This window comes from Chaetodon trifascialis, chromosome 20 (genome assembly GCF_039877785.1).
Source record: "Chaetodon trifascialis isolate fChaTrf1 chromosome 20, fChaTrf1.hap1, whole genome shotgun sequence".
Taxonomy (NCBI): domain Eukaryota; kingdom Metazoa; phylum Chordata; class Actinopteri; order Chaetodontiformes; family Chaetodontidae; genus Chaetodon; species Chaetodon trifascialis.
In genome coordinates this window covers 21,797,025-21,810,169 of record NC_092075.1, presented here as the reverse complement: position 1 = coordinate 21,810,169, position 13,145 = coordinate 21,797,025, and the positions used below count along the sequence as shown (strand labels likewise).

At 39.5% G+C, this 13,145-nt stretch overlaps 1 protein-coding gene across 1 annotated transcript in view; it reads left to right on the top strand.

Annotated features, from left to right (window-relative positions):
- lmo4a (LIM domain only 4a) overlaps positions 1–4,818 on the top strand; it is a 29,982-nt gene extending 25,164 nt beyond the window's left edge. Inside the window, exon 5 of the mRNA XM_070988358.1 lies at positions 280–4,818. Coding sequence (XP_070844459.1) covers positions 280–288 — 9 coding nt within the window. The 3' untranslated portion in view covers positions 289–4,818. The remainder of the gene's footprint in view (positions 1–279) is intronic.
- Positions 4,819–13,145: the final 8,327 nt, after the last annotated feature.

The window sequence follows — 13,145 nt, the reverse complement described above, 5'->3', positions numbered from 1 at the left end:
GTGGTGATTATATAGATCTTCTTTGCTGCCTGTTTGAAGATATGTGAGAAGCATCCACATTTGACAATTTGTAGCTTCTTTGCAGCAACATCCATGTTTTAAGTGCAAGTTCACTGGTATTGGTTTTGTTTTTTTCTCTGTAAAAATTGTGAAGACAGCAGGTTTCCCACTGAAAATTATTCACTGGAATCCTACATCAATATTGTGGTATGTACTATTTAGCCAAAAAATACAAATATCTTAGTAACATTTACAACCTCTTCTCTCCATTGTTTACAGGTCTGCTGAGGAAGAAGATGGAAAACCAAATGTGTGCCTTCTCCTCCACCTTTCTCCTCTGTCTGCTCTTCACCCTGCTCCTCTATCTGTAAATCCTGCCAATGGTTGACCGCCCTCTTTTTGATGGACTGTCACTCGTCATTAGTGCTACATATCCAGTGGTCTGTTGGAGGGTTGAGGATGCTGAGGATGGTTGGAATTTATATATACAGTAGACTGTTGTCTGTTATTAACTATGGCAATATTTCTCATAAGAATTGGCATGGCTGATGGGGGAAATGGAAAACTGTCATGAAATTATCCCATTTGTGTGATTCCAGTGGAATCATCTCCTACCTTTACCCAGCCAGCGAGTTACAGTGGGTATTGAAGGTGGGGACACTGACAGCAATGTGATTCCTGCAGGAGATTAAATATGTTTCCAAAATTACACTGACCACACATTGTGTGTGGTTTAAAGAAAAATGTATGGATCTCCTGAGTCATGATATCTGCTGCATCAGCTGGATGTTTCCTTCCAGATTTCGAGAGACAGCTGAACAAGAAAATATCTATATTGATACTTATACTATTTCTGTGTGTGATTCTCTATGAAATATTCATCATGTTAGTGTCTGGTATGTTAACCAGTGTGTTGGGGGGGGGTGATATTCACCCTCTGGTGGTAGCATTCCTACCATAGGCAGATATTGCTTGAATTCTCCCAAGTTTTGTATAAAACTGATATCTCAGGCTACATTGCAGTAATAAAGGATCATACCATGTTTTTTTTCTTCTGTTTTAGCCCATTAACTACAAACGCCATACATTGTGCACCATAAATTCTCAAGTAGTCGTGGGGTTTTTAATTTACCTCAATGAGATGCCTTTATCAGAGACAGGCCCTTATTTCTAATTTCCCTGTCCCCAGTTAATATAAACTCAGCACTTCCTCCATCTTTGCATGTCCTGGATAAATTCAGTAGTAATCCATTTTCCTTATTCCCCAAACAAACAAAGAGAGACCTAGAGTGCAGAGTAAATGGAGTGTATTTATATAGTGTTTTTCCAGTAGATGACCACTCAAAGCGCTTTTACAGCACAAGTCTGCATTCACCCTTTCACACACGCTTTTATACGATGGCTAGGCTACCTGCACATTACAAGCATTATCCATTAATACACACTTGCACACCAGTGGGACAGCATCCGGAGCAATTTGGGGCGCAGTATCTTGCTGACGTGACGTGACTGCCAAGGCCAGAGATCAAACCACTGACCCTTTGATAATTGGACGACATCTCTACCTCCTGAGCCACAGCCGTCCCAGAGTGGTTAGCATAGCATGGTTCTGTTTTGATATGGAATTCATGCTGTGGAAATGTACATTATGCAGAATCTACCACATGAGCTCTAACCCCACAGTAGGCAACAGGTAATTACACCCATCTCAATGTTTTTTGTTTTTTTTTCATGGCATTTAGACAGCATTAGGTTTTTCACTTTACTTCAGAACAGTAAGAAGCTCAACCGAGTAAGATGAAACTTGCATGCAGTAGATAATTCATCCATATCAATAATTTGGTATCTTTCATTTCAAATCAACATGAACATTCCATACGTAAATGTTAAATTCACTTTGGTTCATAACCAAATACTTACAAAACTAATGGCCCATCAGCCTCAGCTGTACTTTGCCTTAGTACTGCAGTCAGTAGCATGTCAGCAAATGTGAGTCTGCGTAACTCAAACTAAAATGGTGAACATGGTAGACATTAATTGCTTAACATTAGCATATTAAAGAGCATATTAAAAGTATGGTTTATTACAACCTTTCATTTTTGTAGCTTTGGCCATAGGCTCTATCAGTTGTACTAACCAGTGGTTGGTAGAATACTGAAAACTTAAAGTCAGGTAAAAGTGAAAATTGCCATTTAAGAAACCTACTCAAGTAAAGGTGAAAAAAAACAAAAAAAAACAAAAAAAAAACTGGTTAATAAATTACTCAGTACAAGTTACACATTAATGTTGAAGTTGTCAAAGCAGCTACACCGGGTAACTTCTCTGTGAAGCACAGCAATTTAAAGCCCAACAGACCACCAGCTGCAAGTCAGTGTCATTATCATAACCTCAAAGATTAATGTTACACATGAAAAATTAACATGGCTAATGTTAGCTAGCCAACAAACTACATTTTCGTCTACAGTATGTATCACACATTTTGCTTGTGGAGGTTAGAAAAAGTAGAAGTGCAGGTTAAAAAAACAGGTACAGGTTGCTCCTTTAGAACAACTGTTTTTTTTACTCATGCATGACTTGAAATGCGTTACTACCCACCCCATTGTACTCACTAAAGTAACTGCCTGATCTCACGACACAGTGACATCGCTAAAAATAGGTCCAGCAAGACAGGAAATGTGAGCTGTCAGATGACAGACAGGCTGTAAACAAATCTCCAGCTCAGCCAAACTTTTAAGAGAAAATAAATGCCAGTGGTTACATTTTTAGCCAAACTGTTCTAGATCATTTGAATAACTTTTAGCTTGTTTAGAACCTGATCTGATTATCTGACTGCAGATATAACTGCTTTCTGAGACCTAGGGTATGATGAGGATGATTGAGATGAGTATAATTTTATCACAACCAATGGAGGTGATGGCCAGAGCTAAGAAAATAAGACATGACCATTGTGAGCATGTTGGCATGGCAGCCACATCCATATTTACATCAACTTAACTACAACTGTTCAGTATCAAAAACAAACTTTGAACCTAGGGTTATCTCTCCTAGGGTTAGGGGAAAAGTTTTTAGTCTTGTTAGTTAATGTGCTATTGCGGGCAAAACCACCAGCACAGTCCTTTAATGCAGTGATGATACTTACAATCTACAGTATATAAGTCAGACTTTATTGTTTCTAAATATCTGTTTGATAAAATGGAACCGTTTTTAGATTTTGCAAATGTGGGGGTTCTTCTTTGTATTTAATTGTTTTATATAGTATTCCCCTAAAAGCCTGTGATTCCAGTGACTAAGCCAATCTGCATTTGTAAACATTTCTACACAATGACGGAGATACACACAGTGATTGCTGACTTTGGTAGGAATGCAACTACAATGCGACAGGGCCAAGAAGATCAATGTTATCCTGCCATATGAATGGCTCTTCTTAATGCTTCATCATGATGTACCTTCTATTCTTCAGCTGTTGATGGTAGTTCAGACATCATGAATACTTTTAGGGTCCATACATTGTTTGTAATTGTGTTTGGAAAGATTATTCTACAAGCAATTTAGCAGCAGTGATGTGTACTGTACATTCTAAATGTTTAATACAGCGCAAGTTTTTACATTGTAAACAGCTGTGTTCATAGTTTATGAATGAGTGAATGAAGATTTGGAAAGTGTGCTAATACCTGTTATGTTGTGTGCTACAGTGTATTAATCTTGTTTTCTGTGTAGCAGTATGTGCTGTTTTTTCAGTCAAGTCTTACATTTCTATCTCTCTAAACTGTGTATGGAAGGAGAATAAGTCCTCTCAGAAGAACTAATAATAATTTTGCCATTCAGCTGTGTCTCACATGTGATGAGTGTGTGATTGTGTTGAGGATGATTTGACTTAAGATACAGTAAGCGTGTAGTAATGAATTACAGTTTGCCACTGCAGACTGAGTAAAAAGCAAGAAATGCTTGCAGTTCTCAGAAAACATGGCTGATTACCCACAGGAGTGGGATTTCAAAGGCCTGAGCTGAGACCATTACAGAAGCAATTAAAGTGGGATGCGCTGGAGGCCTGCATGGGCTTTAGCTGCACTCCAGTGTTTCAGCCTAATGAGGCCTAATCTGGTGAGCTGGTCTAATTAAAAGAGAGGGAGCTTTTTCCTGTGGGCACCAGGCAGCCAGCAGTTAGTGCACTCCATAGCTGTCTGAGGGGAAAGCAAAATACAAGTCAGAATGTGCATTGTTTACAACCAGAAAGATTCATATTCTTCCATTCTCTGTCCATTCAATTCAAAACATTTAACTTGACATTTTAACATGTCCGCTTGTCTCTGATCTTTCCAAGGTCTCTAATCTGGTTTGTCATGATTGCCTTTTGGCATGAAATGTGTCTTTAAATGAGCTTTTTTATATGTACATTTGGCATGGAAAGCCTTCACGCTAATTTTAGGATCACTCTTTTTCCATATTGTTGGTGTGGCTTTCTGCAGAGCAGAATTAAAGGCTGAAATGAAGCACGCAGGACGGGTAGAGGCACACATGAGTAGCCAGCTGTGACTCTTCAAATTAACGGGCCTGGAGAACCCAGCAGCTCTTCTCACAGGGTTAGACCAATTAGCTTCACATTCAGAGTAACAATGGGGCTTTTAATGGTAGTGTTTCAGCGTGCTCTTTCATAATGATGCCGAGTGAACACATTCCTCTGGTTTTTCAGTCATGACTCTGAACCTGAGTCCCACCAAGTTTCCTCTGAATCGACTTTAATGCTTTTGTTTTGTTCTCTTGCTTCAGATCGCTACCAGATTGTGGAGTAAATAATGAATAAAATACACTTTGCAAACACTTTCACTTTGTGTTCAACTCAATTAAAGGCTCAATTCACACATATCCCACTTACTTCTAGTACAGGGGTGAGGGACATTTTTCTTATCAAGTCCTGTTTCAATTTTTACACATCCTTTGAGGGCCATATTAAATTATTGAACACATACATCATGTCAGATGATAGTGATGATCATGAAGCTACTCACAGCTGGTCTTCCAGGGGTCAGTCAGTCTTGAGTGAAACTGAGTCTTTGCAAGAGTCAGTTTTGAAAAGAACTGCTCACAATAGCAGGTTGTCTCAAACAGATGCAAACTTTAGTGCATGTGTCCTTAGAATGGGAAAGTACAGTTCAAAGGTGCAAAGGAAGATTTTTGTACCTAGCCTTGAGCTCATTGTTGCCTTTGTGTTGTAGATAGGCACATGTGAATATGTTCAGTTCCTTCTATTTACTTTTCATGTCCTGAAACCTCTCACCAAATGCCTGAAGGAGTTTTCACACTCATCAGCATATTCAGATGTCATAGCAGCTTTTGTTCTCGCTCAGTAGGGAAATACACAGTGTTACATCTTTCCAGGTGCACTTGCCACAACTTTAATGTCACTTCAAGTGATTTGACATTTGAAAGCAGAGAGCTGAGAAGCTGGCTGGAGCTTGAGGTTCAGCTCTGAGAGGTACTAGTTAATGTCCACCATGAAGACCAAATCAAACACACACTTTGGAACAATTTTACTTGATCCGGTGTTAGCATCTCCAAAGCAGCAGAAAGGCACTTTTCACAAATTGTCCTTCAGCTTCTTAGTTATTAGCTCACTCATCACAAAACTGCATGACACTGCCTCTGTCAGAATGTGGTCTAGTAAAAGCTCCTTGTTGGCAATCCAGACTCCACTGAAGAGCGTTAACTTTATCCAAGTGCATTTCTCCCTGCAGCTCATCCAGTTTAGCAAGTGTACAGCATCTATTGTTCATCATTCAAATGATAGATTTATCCAAACTATGACTATGTCTTCATACTTATAGGACCCTTTGGTCAAATGAATCAGTCATTAATTTGTATCCATAAAATGATGAGAAGACAATCTGGAAAACTGAAATTATATCTTAGTGTAACTGAAGCAGACTGAGATAAACAGAATTATAATTCCAAACATAAACTTGATGTGCTCACACATATTGACATATGCAGTACGTGAAACATGCTTCATGTGTGGTGTTGTCTATGTATGTACGTATGAGGCCAGTTGTAAGTCATACCCTCTGAAAACTTTCATTCTCCTCATCTTGTGTTTTTGCAGTCTTGCTAATTGGTTCTTGAATTCATCAGGCTAATTAATGATATGCAGATGAGGCTTGATTGGTTTGAATGTCGCATTGAAACATGAAACACCATGGAGGGAGATTGGGAGACCCCCCTCTTTGCTTATCAAGATTTGGAGATAATTGCACTTAAAGTCATTTGCATGCGTTAATGAATCTGTCTTATGCTTGTCATGATCACAGACATGCAGCAAATAATTGATTTCCTATCAACACTGAGCATTTCAAACTGCCTTTGTCACAACTGTGTGAAATCAACAAAGCTGCCTGTATTACTCCACTACTAGAGAATCAAGTTCTGCTCTAAAAGTAATACCAATGAAGTATTTTTGAACTGTACATGAATGTGATGAATATATAAAGATGTGTGACCAATTCAATTCAATTCAATTCAATATTCCTTTATTCGTCCCTCGAGGGGAAATTCCGAATTTCACAGCAGCATCAATAACAGAATAGAATATTAAAAGACAAAGTGCATGCAGTTAACACAAAGTATATACAAAAGGGTGTACCGGGAATAGTATTTACAAACCTAAAATATTGCACAGTTTACAGAAAAAAATATTGCACAGAATACAGGCTTTTATGCACTGAAATATTGCACAGATTATTGCCCTGTCACTGATGGAGCTCCTCAGTGCAGTGAGTGTGTGTTGGAGGGGGTGGAAGTCATTGTCTGTCATGGAGGACAGCTTGGCTGTCATCCTCCTTTCCCCCACCTCCTCCACCTGTTCCAGAGGACATCCCAGGACAGAGCTGGCCTTCTTGATGAGTTTGTCCAGCCTCTTCCTGTCAGCTGCTGTGATGCTGCTCCCCCAGCAGACTACACCATAGAACAAGGCAGAGGCCACAACAGAGTCATAGAAGGTCTTCAGGAGTGCCCCCTGCACCCCAAAAGACCTCAGCCTCCTGAGCAGGTAGAGTCTGCTCTGTCCTTTTTTATAAAGTGCAGTGGTGTTATGAGTCCACACCACCGCCCAGACCAACAATCAGACAATGACCCCAGCTCCAGCTTCAGTTGCTCTCCCTTTCTTCAGGTTAAGGTATGGCTGTTTTCACATGTATGTAGAGCTTGTTTTAAATGGGCACACAGGGATAAGACATGTATGACATTTAAAAACAGATGGAAACAATCCACAGAAATATGGAAATTCTGAAATTGGTTACATCTGTGTAAATATCAGACCGCCAGTCTGACTCAATGAATGTGGGCTACTACTAACTCAACAGGCTATGCACAACTGGGTGTTAGAGCCACAGGAAGACACTGTTTCTCTCTTTGGAGCAAAAACGCTAAATATTTAATGATGATTAAGATAAGAAGTAAAGTTGTGATTTTACAAATAAAAGTCATATTTGTAACACTAAAGTCATCATCTTTATGAGAACAAAGTCTTGATATGATAAAAAAAAAAACTGAAAGACAGCTTTCACCTTTTTACTATGACTGATTATTGAAACAAAAGTATCAAAATACCATGACTCTCTATAGAAATATTAAATATATCTTGTAATATTACATATTATTATATCATTAATGTTCTGGAATATTTCAACTAAATCAGATTTTCTGATTGTTTCACTTGAGCAGTGGCCCTACTCGATTGCATGATGTCAGTATTTGTGATAATGGTTATGGTCACTTCCTCATCAAAACATGAACAACACCACTAAAAATGTAAAAAGACATTTTATTAGTACTATTATCAACTGCACACATGCTGTAATGTGGAAGAGAACCAGTGAGTCTGATTGGTTAAAGAAATTCAAAGAATCAATCCAGATTGTTATATTTTCTGTGAGATGGAGGGCTGTCCATGAGGGCTGCAGCCAGGCCTGAAGTTTTCTTTGAGATGCAGTGTTGGACATGGTGCACATTGTGGATCTGAGTGAAAGACATTCAGTTACAAAGCAAATAAGCTGCTGCTCCACCATCAACAGATTTGTGAAGTATTTTGAAGTGAACATAGTTTCCTTTCAGTGGACTGTGGCACAAGCTTAAAGCTCAGCCCAGATCTGGCCCATAGACTCAAACCTCACCAGATCCTTTAGCTAAATGTCACATTTATTTCATACATCACATTGTGATTTAATAGATGTCTGAATGTACAAAATCCAAAAAAAGTTGTAACTGAAACTCCATCACGCCTCTTTCACACCTCAGATGTTAGAAATCCGGGCACACTACAGACAGTTAACAGTGTGATGTGGCACAGCTTTTTGAATGGCCTCTTTGGTTAACTGTATGCCTTTAACACACATTTCCCAAAAATCCCAGGAGCACTTTTCAGGTGATTCAGACTGACCTCATGGAATTTCCCGTTAGTTACTGGCACTGAGGCAGTTTCACAAAGTGTACAGTGTGGTAATGAGTTTCTGAGGACATCGTTTGTTCATTCATTTATTCATTCATTCTCTTTGTTATGATCTATGGTCTTACATTCAGTATCCCCTGCTTCACCATGAGGTGATGAGGATACATGCATAAAGGGATAAATCAAGACAATAATACTGTGCGTGCTTTTCTTAAAGGGGTTAAAGAGGCCTTGGGCTACAAAACAAATTATGCTTGCAAGCAAACTCGCACACTGGTAAAATGTAATGATAAAGTAATACATGACATGAAAATAGGGTGGAAGACCATTGATCCAATTGATCTGATGGTAGACAAGACCAATCAACATAGGAATGCTTGATGTGATAGAGCATTTTAAGATACTCACTCAGTGGCAACTTTATTCTTAAGACCTGCCCTCTAACACTTTTTGTGCCTGCAACTTCACACTGTACTCAAGGCTGCAGACAGACTGTGTGTGTGACTGAGCATTAGGAAAGAGTGGCGAGAGTGTTGGTGCCAGATGTGCTGTTTCCTCCATCAGTGAAAACTGCTGTCCTCCTGAGCCTTTTCTACATCTTGTGTACACAGAGTTTCGACTGGTGTAATGAATGCAAACCTGCAGTCAGCAGCAGTTCTGTTGGTGAATATAGCTCAGCAGTGAGAGATGTCACATTCATCCAACTAAATTGTATTTTTAGTAACACTAGCAGCATGGATCCAGGGATAACGGTGCCTGTCCTTTGGTTGATCAGCTGGTCCACCTCCATGGTCCAGACTGCAATGTCTCAACAACTGTTGGATGGATTGCCATTAAATTTAGCTTTGAGTGAAAAATCACCTGACTCCTCTATCGAGCACCATCATCAGGTCAAATCTGGAGAGAAATTTTGGTTTATGACTAAATACCTGCAAAACAGATTCACACCAACCTAATCTGTGCTTTAATTACTTTTTGTATAGTGCTAAATACCACATTTTAGCATGCTAACACCATATACTCAGTTGGTGACCATGGTAAACATTGTACTTCCTAAACATCAGCATGCTACCATTGTCACTGTGAGCATGTCAGCATGCTAACATTAGCATTTAACTCAAAGCACTCCTGAAGTCCAGCCTCACATAGCAGCTAGCATGGCTGCAGACCCATGGTTCCCAAAGTGGGAAGGAAGGGCCAATGATGCTACATTTCTCATTTCAGTGTTCTATTTATTGTGCCTATTTAATAACAGTTCATTGCCACATTTAGCCTACACTAGCTACCTTTTATGTTGCATCTTCAAACATCAAAGCAGAAGACAAAAGTAAGGAATATTAAAATCACCATATTTAATATGCAGTTACGCTGCAATAATGATGTGACAACTCAAAGTTGCAAGTTGCTATTGTAATATGCTTTCCAGCTACTTTTTCAGGAGGTAGAGGGGAATGAACTGAGGTGATTTACAGCACCTATGACCAGGACTGTCAGTCCAGGGACAATGAAGACACGACAGGTTAAGGTGGGAACAGGGGAGACGCGGCATAAAAGGAGCAAGAGGGAGGTCATGGTCAGCCAGTGCTCACCTCCAGAGGCCTGAGCAAGGGTTACAGCAGGACCAGCCCCAGAGTGCCAAGAACCAAACACGGCTAGAAAACCACCACAGTGCTATTTTTCTTGTCATTAAACTGGTGACTGTTGTCTCGGAGGCTGCGTTTGGTCCTGCTGTGGCCGTGCTCACTGTGAGGCTGCTGAGCCTGGTTCCATTGCCTGGCTCCTGTTCCGGTGCCTCTCCTGGTTCTGGCAGGGAATGCTGTTAGTATGGTATGGTATTAATCAGCCTGACAGCCAGTGGGGGGATATAAGACTTTAAAGCAGCTGGTACGTGTGTTAATGTTCTGGTAGTATCTTCCAGATGACAGCAGTGAGTTGGCTGTTGTCCTTGATGATGTAAATATTGTAAAGTGATGGTACCTTTATTAGAGTCATTTCTGCCTTTACAGTCTCCAGCAGTCTGCAGTTGTTTGCAGACACTTTATCAGTGATGCAAGTTGTGTTCATGAATCAGCTTGTGATGTTAAATATCAAAGGTGTCAACAAATGATTCACTGATAAATACGAATAAATAGGACCTGAGGTTGTTGTTTGAATTGAGCTTCCTCTTTTCTTTGTTATAGCTGTGCAGCTGTGTCAATGATAAGTCACACTTTTGAAGTTCTAATTAAAGTTTACAAGTTACACAAAGGTGGCCCTCAAACATCCAATATAGTGGTAAATTTAGGAAGGTTCAATGGCGCCAAAGCTGACAGTTCTGAGAAAGACCCATGATCCACGTAACACACGATGCTACATCCATGTAAACTCCATATTATGTCTGTTTACATCCTGCAGTGAGCTTTCATTGGTCTACTGCATGTATTGTATTTACCACTGACTGCAATGAAATACCTGCCACAGAAGTATAAAGGCAACTAGGTTTACTTTTGCTGTGCTTTTAACTTCTTTCCGCTCCAGAATTAGAAGGTAACAGTACTGACACTTCTGTGTAAGAAATCTGCTTTAACCGTGCAATTTTACATGGTTTTATTGTCCTGGACTAACAAATATAGTTTCCCAAGCTGACATCACATGCACTTCACCTGTTTAATGTTGTGATTTTTAAGCTAATTTTGCCGGACATTTCTATAAACACATCAGGATTGGCTCATAGCTGTTACCTGACTACCAACATTATGGTATATAAAGTCCTATGAGGAAAAAGTATGTTAACATTTTTAAATATAGTGATGCATCTCACTTCTGAGGACCATCCCATTGGCTGTCAGACTTGATGTCCTCAGACATGAGATCTGCAATTGGGTGGTCGGGTTCCTGAAATGGGCCTAATATTACTATTAAAGTTGCCTTCACGCCCTCCCATTCTGAAGTTCAAAACATAATGGAAGGTGCTGGATTTCATGAGCTTTGGTTCTGGTTTGAAAATGGTGTTGATATTGCTGATGATTTGATAAAAGATTAGAGCCACACCACCGATCAGTTACAATGATATGACATGGATATGCTGTGAACTGGAGGAGTCTGAAGCAGGGCTTTTTTTGTGAGAAGAGGGGGATGGGGTAGTACGGTAATTTCATCCAATCAGAATACTTTGAATAATTAAACTGATCAACTTAATTAGCTCAATTAAGTTGATTTGACCACGGAACATTGCCATATGGCACAAGGAAACAAAAGAGGGGGGAACTAATTAAAAGTAAAATAATGAGGATTTTAATTAACTGGTTCCCCAGACGTCAGCAAGCGGGGATGTGGAGTTGTAATTAAAAAGTCCTGTAGTGCTGGCAACATTCTCTCCCTCTCTGTTTTAATAACGGCAAGGGCTCCATCCATCTAATTAAATCTGTAAATGAATTAGCAACATTGAGGGTCCCTGCTTGAGTTTTACACCCCACCTCTAAAGCAAAGCAAACCTTCTAGATAGTGCTCACAATTCTGTAATAATAGGAAGGAAGAGAAAAATAGGCAGACAATGAATAGAGTCATTTCTGCTTCAACAAAAGCTGAAATTTTGCAGTAGTGAATCACTGATGTGCTGATCTGTTTCCACCTTACTGTGCATCATTCTTACCAGTTTATGTTTACTTCATCTGTGGTAAGACAAATGTTAAAATGCTTCCATAATTCCCTTTTAGCAACGAGTTTAGACATAACATCATTCATATACTTGCACGTGTACTTTGTGTGTTGCTGGAGGATTTGAGATGCAGGGAATCACCATTTTTCTGTGACTGAACCCATCTACAGATTCCACATGGATTTCTGTATGTTATTGATAGCATTATGGTTTCCCTTTGCTATGTTAATAGACCACAAAAAAGCAGATCCACACACAGCACTGAATCAACTGTAACCGAACCACATGTTGAGATTGAGTGTGTGAAAGCTACAGCAAGCGAGCAGAGAAGGCTAAACATTAATCTAGGATTGTTCAAATAGATAAATAAATGTATTAACAGTTCAAATAACTAAATGGCTGAAAATTCTGCCATTATTTCTTTAATACATAAAGCTACGTACTCTCACACACACCTCTCCCTTTCTCTCTGTCAGACAGTGACCTCATTAAGCTCATGTTCATATTGCATTTCAGTGGACAAAAAACATAAATGAATGGTTTGGAGCACATGGAGTAAGAGGCTGAAAGCAATGCCCCTTTTCTATTTATTGAATCAAGACTCAACTCAGATAAGATTAGCACACCATCAAAAGAAATCTAAGATTCATACCCCTAAAGTTTAGCCATACATCAATCCTGAATCACTCCGAGCTGACACCAAAATGTCTTCCACTTAACCCAACGAAAACATAACTAAACATGGAGGCACTCAGGGTAGTTGGTATATTGTTCATGTTGAGAAACTTTCCACCACTGATGTTGTGATTGTCATCAGAATATCTTTAATATCTGCTAGATCCCAACTCCTTTCTTTTAGGATATGTGAAAATAAAGACTGACAATCAGTCAATAATTTTACTTAGGTCGTCTTTACTCAGGTCCCAGGTCTCATGTAAAAGATGTGAATGTTTATTATTTTCTTTGTTGAAGACATATGCAAGACAGAAAATGAGTACAATGCAAAGTGAAATACGTGTTTACATTCATCCACCTCTCCATCATCCCTCCACATCCACTTTGTCAGCCCCC